This window comes from Colletotrichum graminicola, assembly GCF_000149035.1.
Source record: "Colletotrichum graminicola M1.001 genomic scaffold supercont1.111, whole genome shotgun sequence".
In the NCBI taxonomy this organism is placed as follows: Eukaryota; Fungi; Ascomycota; class Sordariomycetes; order Glomerellales; family Glomerellaceae; genus Colletotrichum; species Colletotrichum graminicola.
In genome coordinates this window covers 36,928-49,222 of record NW_007361115.1, presented here as the reverse complement: position 1 = coordinate 49,222, position 12,295 = coordinate 36,928, and the positions used below count along the sequence as shown (strand labels likewise).

The 12,295-nt window shown below is 50.0% G+C and overlaps 2 protein-coding genes across 2 annotated transcripts; one reads left to right on the top strand and one right to left on the bottom strand.

The window, feature by feature from the left end:
• Positions 1-2,639: 2,639 nt before the first annotated feature.
• Positions 2,640-3,390, top strand: GLRG_11742 (uncharacterized protein; the record flags this gene model as incomplete). Its single annotated transcript, XM_008102426.1, has 2 exons — positions 2,640-2,691; positions 2,759-3,390. 2 exons carry the CDS (start codon positions 2,640-2,642, stop codon positions 3,388-3,390), a joined length of 684 nt encoding a protein of 227 aa, XP_008100617.1.
• A 368-nt stretch (positions 3,391-3,758) lies between these two features.
• GLRG_11741 (potassium/sodium efflux P-type ATPase) lies at positions 3,759-7,349 on the bottom strand (the record flags this gene model as incomplete). The annotated part of the gene is made up of 3 exons (XM_008102425.1): positions 3,759-4,508; positions 4,563-6,525; positions 6,943-7,349. 3 exons carry the CDS (start codon positions 7,347-7,349, stop codon positions 3,759-3,761), a joined length of 3,120 nt encoding a protein of 1,039 aa, XP_008100616.1.
• Between the last annotated feature and the right edge of the window lie 4,946 nt (positions 7,350-12,295).

Here is a 12,295-nt window from a genome sequence, read left to right as displayed (position 1 = left end):
CTTATCTTTATACTAGCCTTTTCCTTTCTTATTAATAGTAAAGTTATATAGCTATATAATATTATATAAGCCTATATTTAATCTACTTCCTACTTTAACTATACTATTTATACTAAACTTCTAGCCTAAATCTATTATAAGTACCCTAATAATACTATTATAAAGGTTATTAAGCCTCTATATAAGATTACTAAGGTAGGTATATACTAGTAGGCTACTTATAACTATTACTATAAAAAAAATCTCTAGATAGTCTTTATTATATATAACCCTTACTTTCTTCTATTATTTAGTAAAAATCTACACTTTATACTTATTAGTATATAAATAAATAATACTATTAGCCTAATAGACTTTTTATTTTCTAACTAAGAGAATAAAGAACTAACTAAAGTAAAATTTACTATAAAGGATAAGTTATTTCTTACTATTAACTAACTACTTACCTTTAATAATAAAATTATTATAGTTATATTTACTATAAACACTTTTATTATACTTTACTAAAAAAGGTAAGAAGTAAAGCTATAATTAATTAATATAAAGTTACTTATAGCCTACTAAGATTTTATTTAGTAATAGGCATAAGGAGTATATATTACCTCTATTTACTAGCCTAAAGCGTACTATAATCTTTTTATTATAGCCTAATATAAAAAGCTAGATAATAAGGTAATTAAAGACCTTAACTATTAACTATAATAATAAATAAGCTTACTTAACTATAGTTTATAATTTATTTCTTTAGATCTTATATTAGCTAAGCTATTTATATTTATAAATAGATTATTTACTAATAATTATAATATAACTTTATAGTTAGGATTTATTATCTTTTTTATAAATAAAAAAGTTAATAATAACTAAACTAAGTTTTCTTTTTATAGTAATATTCTTTATTTCTTATCTATAAAGTCTAAATAAGTTACCTAAAGCGTCTTTATATCTAAAGTATATAAGATAGTTATAGGTATTAATATAGCTTACGCCCTCTTTATAACTATTATAATAGTTATAAAAAAGCTTAATATCTTATTAATCCTAACTATTATATATATAGACTTATATTTACTTTATAAATACCTAGTTAAGCTAAGAACTATAAGGAAAAAGTATTTTATAATTAATATTATATTATTAAGATAGTCTTATAAGTAATATAAGCTTTATAAAGTCTAATAAATTACTAGATCTAATAATCTAGCTAATAGATTTATAAAAGTATCTCTAAATTAAGCACTTAAGGGCTTAGTTATAAATAATAAAGCTAAGATATATATAAAAAGTTAGGTTATATAAGTATAATAAATTATAATAAGTATATAGTAAAAAATAAATTATAAGTTATATAACTAATTAGACTATAATAGTAGTAGTTAAATCTAACTAATATAAGAATATACCTTTAATAGCTATAGCTAAGGAGAAATACCTCTAAATAAGTTAGTATAAGCCTATACTATTTATAAGGAAAAATAAAGGATATAGAAATATATAGTATATAACTATAAGAAGTGTAATACTTTTAGAGTTTTAATTTTTATTACGTTTTTAGGGCTTTTAAGGGTAATCTAGATAGCTAGGGCACTAGTAACTTTTACTATAAAAGAAAAAGTTACTAGTGTTAGTATATAGTAGGTATGCTTTAGGGGAGGTAGTTACGTAATATTTACGTAATATACTGCCTCCCTTAGTAGTATCTACCTTACTACTAGTATACCACCTAAAAGTCTAGATTTACTTTATAACTAACTAATATATAACAAGCAACTATTCTAAATCACGATCTGTTACGTGATATTAGGATATCCCTTCACAGTGATTAAACCAACAGGGACAAAAGCCAACCACTGACGATTTTGTCTGACTTTCGAAATCATTACAAGATGAGGGCGCAACTAACAATCTTATGTGACAAGACCTGACACATCGATGAACCTTGGAGGCTAGCACGCGGGTCTTGAAGTCTCGAACAGAGTCACCAACCTGAGGCTCGTCAACTTGGGGCCGTCGAGGCCTACTCACATGGAATCAGTTTTGAAGCAAGAAACAACACAAGGTTTATGAGCTTTACAAAAGTATCTTCAACGTTTAAATAAAACTCGGCAAAATTTCAAGACCGCAAAATAATACAGCCCAAAGCTATTCCTAGTAGAGCCACTTGCAACGCACCTCATCATGTACTTGCACGCGTTGGACGTCGAAACCATACACATATAGAAAATCGAAACCCCTATATTGCCCCAAAACGAGACACCCGACCATCGAACAGCCTCACCGCGCTGGATCCTGTATCGCAGCGAGGTCTTATAGGTCATACTTGAGTGTAAGATGCACTAGTGCCCATCTGTGAAATGGAGGCTTGGGTCTCGCCCGGTGTATATATGCTGCGTTGGCTGCCAGGAGAGGTCATCATGCCAGGGCAAGGAGCTTCAAGGCAGCTGCCTAATACAGCACGTCCCGTGACGCCCAGGTGCGGGACAAGTCGGACGGTAGAAACCGGAGTCGTGCTTACTTCCGGTCCGTTCAATGTGTTTATATTGGAATCCGGAACCCCCCATCACCACCACAGTCGTTTTGACGCGCCAGGCTCATCCGCAAGCAAACACCTGCTCGCAGGCCATCGAACATCGCCCGCCATGCCCGATATGAAAGTCCTTGTTCTCGGGCTTCCCCGAACAGGAACTCAGTGTATGCATCCCACAAACTCAAATTATGGGTTTCTCGTTTCCAAGATGCGATACTCATTCTTCCCCAGCCCTCGCCGACGCCCTGGCCCACCTTGCCATCTCACCAGTCTACCACATGCGGGAGGTCTCCAAGAACGCCCACCAGGATCTCTGGATCTCCGCCATCGCCGATAACCTCCCCCAAACATCTCCCCCGCGTCCCTGGTCCCGCCCGCAGTGGGACGCCCTCCTGTCCGGCTTCGCCGCCGTCTCCGACTTCCCCCCCGCCCTCTTCCCCACCGCCCTCGCCGAGGCCTACCCCGACTGCCTCATCATCCACACGACCCGCCCCTTCGAGGCCTGGGACGCCTCGATGAGAGACACCCTTATCCACGCGCACCGCCATCGCGACCCGGAGAGGAGATCGCCCATGGAGGTGCTGGCCAACGCCTACCACGCCGCGTGCTGGGATGACGACTTTGAAAAGAATGGGAGGGCATATTTCGAGAGGCACCATGAGGAGGTGCGCGCTCTCAAGGCGGGCGGGAGGAGGTTCCTGGAGTATCATCCCGGCGACGGGTGGGGGCCTCTGTGTGAGATCCTGGGCGTTGCGGTGCCCGAGTTTCCCTTTCCACGGAGTGATGATTGGGTTGAGTACAAGAAACAGGTTGAGCGGGAAAGGAACGAGAGGAAGACACAAGAGGTTGTACAAGGCAACTAGGGCACAAACGTGGAACGTCACGAAGGAGGAAGGAGAATCATGAGGGTGGATCGAACTCGGCGAGGGGAACTCGATTAATTGCTACCGTGGCTGGAGCAAATACTCAACAGCCTAAGCCTAATGGATATAAAAAGGGTTCTAAACGAGTGTAGTGAACGTAACTACCACCAAAGCCCGAGAGCCTGCCAGGCTGATGTTGAATAGCCCCAATCTATCTAATTTCCATGTTGGGTCCGGACATGATTCCCAAATAATTGGCACCGGAGCGCTATTGAGAAGACTCCCTGTACCCTCCTTCTTTTCCCTCCAGCCCGCACAGAAGCATGTGCATTATAGCAAAAACGTCTGTCTCATTCTGATGTTCAGGATTAGACCTGTTCGTTGGGAATGCGTGCCATAAGTCCAAGCCCCAAGTGACGCTTCACGGCCTTCCAACACTCGATGAGAGCAATATAGACAACCAGGCAGGCGATGACGATACCCCACTCCCAAGAAATCATGTCGTGTTTGAAGACGGCGCGGTTGACCACGGGAAGGTAGATGACAGGGAAGGTCATGACGAAGCCACCGGTGACAGCCCAAAAGAGGAAGCGGTTCTTGAAGATGGTCTTGAAGACAGCGGTGGGGCCGGTCCACAACTCGGGGTTCATGTTGAACAGACTGCGCTGGAAGTGCTTGACCTCCCAGGCAGTGACCAAGAGCAAGAAGCTAAGGGTGGCGTAGACGGTGGAGCGAGCCCTGAAGACAACGCCACAAGATTCATTCCATCCGTCGTTGCAGTGGCTACCGAGGTCGCCAGCGCCAGGACCGTACGCGACGGACGTGAACGCAGCCAAACATAGCGAGCCCATGAAGAAGCCGTAAATCATCTTGTCCCGGATCAGGTCGAAGGTAAAGACGCCAATCCGAAGACTATGGGGTGGACGGAGGAGGATGTCAGGTTGCGCCTCCTCAAGTCCCAGACCGATAGCGAGGAACGAAGAAGTGATTAGGTTGACCCAGAGGATCTCCAACGGAGACAAAGGGAAAATGGAGGTACCACTTCTATCCTTGAAGGAAAGGCCGATAAGGAGAAGGATGACCTGGGAGATGTTGGAAATGAGGAGATGGAGCAAAAACTAGATGTTGGTTAGCATGGCCCGTCAAAGCACACAGGCAAAAGCATGACATACCTTCTGAATGTTATCAAACAAACGACGACCCTCCCTAATGGCGGTGACGATGGATGAGAAGTTGTCATCGGTGAGGACCATGTCCGCTGCCTCCTTGGAAACGTCACTGCCTCTCTTGCCCATGGCGATACCGACGTGGGCTTTCTTGAGGGCAGGCGAGTCGTTGACGCCGTCACCAGTCATAATGCAGTAGGCATTACGGCGATACATGGCCTCCAGCATTCTGACCTTGGTCATAGGGCTGCATCGAGCAATGACCAGAGGGAGGGCCTCGAGCGCATCGACTTCCTCGTCCGACATGGCGTCGAATACGCCGGCGGCCATCACAGCCGTGGGCTGCTCGCCGCCACGGAGGATACCAACTTCGTGGGCGATAGCAGTTGCAGTCTTGATATGATCACCAGTAACCATGTGGACGGAAATGCCAGCAGTGTTGCACTGCTTGACTGCGCCAATAGTCTCGACGCGGGGAGGATCATATAAGCCTGCAAGACCCAAGAAGCGAAGCTTGCACTCAGCCTCGTTTCTCTCGCTCGCGTCGTCGGTGTCATCGAGGAATCTCTGTGCAACACAAAGGACTCTCAGGCCCTCGGAGGCGAGCTCGTCAGCCTTGGCGACGATCCTTGCCTTGGTAGCTTCGGACTCAGCCAAGCGCTGGACCATAACCTCAACAGCGCCCTTGGTAAAGACCTGACGGGGTGCTCCAGGGAATTCGTAGACGACACTCATGAGTTTGCAAGACGAATCAAAAGGGAACTCGTACAACATCTTGGTCTTTTCAGACGAGACGAGGTCGTTCTTCCCCTTTCCATAACGCATGGCGAAGACCTGGAGGGCGATCTCAGTGGGCTCGCCAATGGCGGACCACGCAACCGGCACTTCAGTAGCGGTAGTCATGGACTCAGTGTCGGTAGAGGCGGACGTCTTGCCGTCGGTAACAGCAGCGTTGTTGCAAAGGGCAATAGCCTTGAGGAAGGCGACAAATGACGACGATTGGATAGTGTCGTCAGTCTTCTCGGCTGTCGGAGTCGACGTTCCGCTCGAGGCTGAGCTCGACGAGGCCGAACCAGGCCAACGCACTTTGCCGCTGGTAGGGTCATAAGGGTCGGTGGTACCCTCGACGATGGCGGTCGTATCTTCGGCCAGCCAAATCTTTCGGGTGATCATTCGACCTTGGGTAAGGGTGCCGGTCTTGTCGGAGCAGATGTTGGTGACACCACCGACGGCTTCGAGGGAGGACAGCTTACGAACAATGACATTACCGGAGGCCATGGCTTTGGTGCCCACAGCCATGGTAATGGTCAGGACGGCAATAAGGGACTCGGGAATGACGGCAACCCCGACGCAGATACCGTAAATAAGGACCTGGTCGTCAATGTTGAACCTGCTGACGGAGAAGACAATGATGGCAAGGAGAATAGCCAGGCCGAACAGCAGAAGAGCGAACTTGCTAAGCTTGACCTGCAGGGGGGTACCCTCGAGACCCAGTATGCTCTTCCCGGCAGCCTTGACGCGCGTGATGGCGCGGGAGGTCAGAGAGGCGTTCTCGTCCCGCTTGCGGGTGGTGCGGAGCATCATTGCGATCTTGCCCACCTCGGTCTCCATGCCGGTAGTGGTGACAATGCCGCGAGCGCGTCCTCGAGTAACGGTAGTAGCGGAATAAACCATGTTGAGGCGGTCGCCGAGGGGGATGTCGGCGTCCTCGAGTATGGCCTCGGGGTGCTTGCTGATGGGGAGCGACTCGCCGGTAAGGAGGGCTTCGTCGATGGAGAGGTTAATTCCGTCGACAAGTCGGAGGTCGGCTGGAACGACGTCGCCGACAGCGATCATGACTAGATCGCCCTTGACGAGGCTCTGGGCCTCGATGGTCTCTGCGACACCGTCGCGGATGACCTTGCATGTCGGGGCGGACAGCGCGTACAGAGACTGAATGGTCTGTTCGGCATTGTAGTCCTGGATAAAGCTGTGAGGGTGATGTCAGTCATGGTTCTTGATCGCTATTGTTCATGGTGTTGTCGAACGACAAAGTGTGTGGAACGTCGTGGGTGGGCAAGTTGAGATGGGCGCAATGACAGGGGTCTGGGATTTTGATGGCGCGCCACGCCCGGCCAAGATCCTTGCAGAAGAGAGCTTGGTGGGGTGCCACCAGGGCGGTCAGTGGTCACCCAACCCAGTGGCAGACGGCGGCGTAGTGTGCCACCCACGCGAATCGACTGACCAACCACACAGCGTAGCGGCTTAACAAAGCAGGCGAACCGACGTGGCTCGGACAGGGAGGGCAGGTTGGAGGCCGAGAGGTGAAGTAGCAGAGAAGACGGGAGGTCGAAGCAAGACACTGTGGACACGAGGGTTCAAAAAGGGACAGAACAGAAGAACTCACCCCACAACAATGTTGAGAACGATGACGGCGGTGACGACACCTCCCTCAATGTAATCTTGGATGGCAAAGGATAGAATAGTGACGATCACGAGGACAAGCGTCAGACTGTTGGAGATTTGCCTCATGACAATCTCCCAAACGGATAGGCCCTTTGCGCCATCGATACGATTAGGCCCGTCCCGTTGGAGACGGGCAGAAGCATCGGCCTTTGAGAGGCCATTTTCAATATGGGTCTGCCAAAAGAGACCTAGTTCTTCGAGGGGAAGACTATGGGCAGGGCGGTGAGGGAGGACGGTGTTGGGATTGGGCGGGGGCCGCGGTATAGACGGCGGCTCGTCCTGCTCGGGGTTGACTTCCGCGGCAGTTGTGCTGTGTTCACCACGCCTGACGGCTTCGGGTTCTCCCATCGGATATCGGTAGGGTACTGCTAGAATGCGCTCTAGTGAGGTCGGGGGAGTGGCGTCGGTGCCTGTGATGAAGCCCAACACTGGTTTGTTCTGTTGTGGGTTATAAGGGCGAGTTGGGGGGGAGAGAACGTGCAAGCTAAGAGCTTGGGGTGGTGATAAAGAAGAAGAAGAAGAAGAAGGGAGAGGGGAGGCAGGTGTGGCAGGAGGAAGGCGTTAAGTTATAGTTGTGGTGGATGGTATGAATGCCAAGGAAGGGGGGTAGACGAACGAACAGAGAGAGAGAGAAAGAGAGAGACACGGAGAGGATGGAGACATGCGTATCGGTCGACAGTCTGGGGGATGCGAGGATACAGGGACGCGGGCGCGGGTGCGGTGGTTGAAAAATAGCTCCGACCGAACGGGATTTGGAGTGGATGGACCGAAGAAGTGAGGGCCGAAGTGGCATCCGCTGGGCGACTGTATGTCTTGGCTCGTCGTTGTCCGTACCGTACCGGGCTGGGGCCGTACCTGTTAGTGAGGGGAACGATGGATGAATGGAGAATGAGTGGAGGCACTTTGCATGGTGATTCGGATGCGGTGATTTGATATACATTACACATACAGTGGTATAGATACCTGTAGGTGAGATGGAGTGGGAGGGGGGGGGGGGGGGGCGTTAGCTCTCGTACGTCAGTATCCATCGGGGCACACGCGTAAAAAGACTTGGGCTCAGAACAATGGGGCCTTACTGGCGAAATAAACTATTGCCAACCGCACTCTGTCACCAAGGATCTGCCCCAGCTACGTCACCCCTTCGCTTAAAACATCGTAGTAATCCTGTCCACGCGATGAGAAACTAATTCATGTGGCAGATGGCCATACTCGATATAGTAGAAACCTCCTCCACCAGTGGTCCATCATAGTCTTATTTTTGTTTTCCTAAAGGTTTCCAGGTATTCATATAGACCTCAGCGAGGGCGGGACTATGTAATCGGAATACTGCGTGATTGGCTTCAAGCTTCAAGGTGTGTCGGCTGCCCTGTGGTGAGTTGGGGGGGGGGCTCCCTAGCAGATGGGTGGGTGAGTGACATGAAGACAGACAGGGTGGGTAGGTTGGTCGACTTTCGGTAGGAACTCTGAAGCATGCAAGTCCCCCAGGTACCTAGGTACCTACCTGCATACCTACCTAGGCAGGTAGATGGTTGGCTGGACTTCGTGAAGGAGGTACTTATCCAGGGCGGTCCGAGAATGCAAAGACAAAGTATCCACAAGGTACCTACCTAGATAGGTAGATGATCGATTCATCAGTCTTTTAGTTACCACTGTCTCTTAGCCTTCTGTTCGCCCTACCGGGCTTATCCTTGTCAGTGTGACCGTGCCTCTACTGTCACCCGCCGCCTAGATACCGGGCATGTTTTCTGCCGGAGCCGCTCACTGAGTGGGTGGGTGTAAGAGCGATGCGGAAGCTGGGTCGTTCAGACAGGAGGAGGCTTGGCAGTCAAGCTACCCTACAGACAGCGACGAGCTCGATTGCCTCAGAGTTTTGGTCTATTCCAAGGCGTGTCTTAAGTTGCTTGCTGATGGTTTTGACGGGAGGAAAGGCAAACCGAAACGGGGGTGACTGTTGCCGAGGGGAGGGAAGAAGGCGGCAAACCATACCATTAGATGATAGGTATGTTGATACAGGCCGATAGTTAGAAAGAAGCAACGGAAACGGAAGGGAAGGAAGGTATAGGTGATTGCTGTTTTACTTCCTGCCTGTCTTAATACTGCATGCCTACCTACACCTCCCTACCTGCCTTGGGTATCTCGCAATGCAATGCGCACCTTCCCTTCTTCGCGATACAGGCAGGTACAGATTGGCAAACCCAACGAGGCAGGATGTCGTCGTCATCCGCTACTGCCTGTGTACGTGTTGTTTGTCTGTAGGAACTCAGGTAGTCAGTCGCCCCTCGCGAAGGTGGGAGAACCGCTCCGCCGGTGCGCTGTGCAGCGAGTGGAAACAGCCGATAAAGTATGACTGTCGCTAGGTATCCAGGTCAGGCACCTAGGTAGTAGCGTATTGCAATGCTGCCGAATGCGTTCGCAACCAGCGCAAATGTATACAATAGCGCATCACTGTCACAGCCCCCCCCACTAACAGTGCTGTGGCAACCGCTACACTACAACAGGCAGGACCTGGCAAAGCAAGCGCTCCCGCTGGAAGAGGACACGACACGGAGACGCAGGCCAGCGGCGCCGCCAAGAAGCACTGGCGCCCGCCGAGAGTGGGCTGGTCGTCATCATCAGGGAAGGAGAGAACCTGTCGTCCAATCATGGCGCTCCGAAGCGACCGGGGCTGGGACGCTTCTGGCCACCTGATAGGAGGGAGCGGCCACAGTGGCAGTGCAAACCACTCGTCTAAACCATCCCGCCCAGCCGCCAAACCGTCGTCCAAACCGGGCACTTTGGTACCTGTACGGATATAGGTATACCTGTATGTGAGTAGGTATATCCGTACCTCGCTGTCTAATGAGGTCAAGTTCGGCACCACCTGCCAGCGTCTCCCTCTTCCTTTGACATTCAACAATCAACGCGAGGTAAAGATGTTTCCCGTTGCCTTCCCGCTATATGTATCATTATTATGTGTGCACAACTACGATGTCAGGTACCTAGGTAAGTAGGCAGATATCTCTCCGTCTGCCCATCATTGTTCAGCGCTGCTCACAATCACTGCCCTTCGATCATTCGTCAGATCAGTCATGAAGCACCGGCTTATCTGATTGGTCGTGCTGACACGCGGCTCTTGGCGAGTTGCGCCAAAGCCCTTGCCTGCCCCCACCACTACCATTAGACTCCGTTCCAGAACAGAGAGGGAAGCAAGCACCGATGGGAAGAAACGTTGTTGCTGCTGTTTCCAACAAAATGCTTTCCGCATCAGTCATCCACGTTTGGCAGGTCCAGACTGCCGAATAAAAGCACGCGAACGTGTTGTAAGCAACACCAAGTAAGATAGGTACCTACCTACTCATTTTGCTAGGTCAGGTACTTGGGTAGGTGCCTACTCTAGTGTACCTGCGACCGGTATACGCTTCCTATGTGACAGGTACCTTTCCTTTATAGAGTACTTCGCTTCGTCGTGTACATACTCCTGTCCTCAAGTTCCCACCTACCTACCCAGGTACTCAGAGCACATCAGACGACATTCCTTCTCTGTCACGGTCCGTCCAGATACTTATCAATGGACGGGGGAGAGAGAGACCTTTGCGCCTTTCCGGACTGACCAGCTCGTCGGCCCGCGCCAAGCTTACCCACTCTTCGTGACGATCGACATCATACCGACAACATCTGCCTCGTGCCCTGGTTTCCGTCTTCCGTCCTCCATCATCCAAGGAAACCCCTCTCGCCTTACCTTGCTCCCGTCCATCCGGCTTGCCCCAGGCGCTGCCGCCACTCATCATCAAACAGTCGTCAAGCGTTTAACCGTCGCCGTCGTCATCAGCAGCATCACTTGCACCGACTGCCCAAACCGTACCCGTTTCGATGCGCAAACATATCGGGCAAATCCAATCCATGGTTTCTTGAAGAAACCATATGGTCTGATCATGGTCATGCCTCTTTTTTTTCAAGGAATTGGTTTCCACTCCATCGCTGCCAATAATAGCTAGCTAATGACTGACTGCTGCCGCCGCCCCCTGAAATGGTAGGTGAGCACACGGCACATCCCCCCCCCCCCCAAGCTTGGCTGATTCATTGCATTGCTGACTGACTGACTGGCAGGCTTTGTCTGCTCTGTCTGCCCTCCATCCCCCCCACTCTTCAATGCGCTTTTCCGAAACCGAGTGAGTGCCTGCATCGCATTGTTGTTCTGGCGCATATCTGGTGCTGCCATGGTCCACCGCGGTGCGGAATCATTGTTTCCACTCCTCCACCGAGCACCGAGCACCGAGCCCCATACTTGCAGTCTTGGCTCTGGGTCGGCATGGTCGAGACGTCGAACGGGAAAAGCTACGCGCACATGGTCCTGGAGATGCATCATGGCACATGACCCCTTTTGGGTGATATTGAGACTCCTCATCGAATCGCGTTACGCAACCCGGCCAAGACCACTAACAGCACTAACAGTAGGTTCCACAGGCATCACCGACCCTGCTTTCCTGTTTGGCACCTCTGCTTGGCAAGGTCAAAAATGTCCTGAAACCGACTGACTGACATGGGCAGCAAGCATGAGAGAATGACCTGCCTGAGGAGTCGAGCTTGGCCGTCTCTTCAATTCGTCGGCACGATGGCTGCCCAAGCCAAGACACTGCAACTATGTCGGCCAGAACGAGATGTACGAATGCACTACTGACTGGAGTCGGCAGCTTTCAATACTGCACCCCAGCGATACGCCGCTGCTGGGTCCACCCTTGAATCACTCTCCGTTGCCTTGCCCTGCGGGAAGCCTTCTGAGAAACCAAGCGGACTTGCACCTTGCTGCACAAACAGACCGAGCATGCCCAAACATCAAGAAGAAGACGCCCAGGCTCAATGACGGTTCATCTGGACGACATGACCCATCAGCATGTATGCACCCACAACGAAGTACAATCTGGTCACAGGACCTTGTGCCAAACACTATCACGTCGCGACGAATCGTTGTCGTTGCTTGCTTCATGTTGCTCTCACAGAATCAGCTTCGTGGCCAAGGAGGAAATCGCATGCGACGAAGCGTGTACAATGCTTCGCACTTCTTGACAGAGACTTAAAGTCGTTACCCAGTCATTCCTGTTCCCGTCTGCCACGTATCGGGCGGCGATCCGCACGTGCAGCAGCCCCGTTTTGCATCTGCTAAGCTTAATTGCCCCCAAATTTTGCGCCAATCTGACGGCTCCATCTACGGAGCTTAGATCTGTCCGCCGCACGATGACAAGTGTGGGGGCCCCCCCCTCCCTCAAAGGGCTCGGATGACCGGAAATAGAGCCAGGACGAGAGGCCAGAAGGGACAA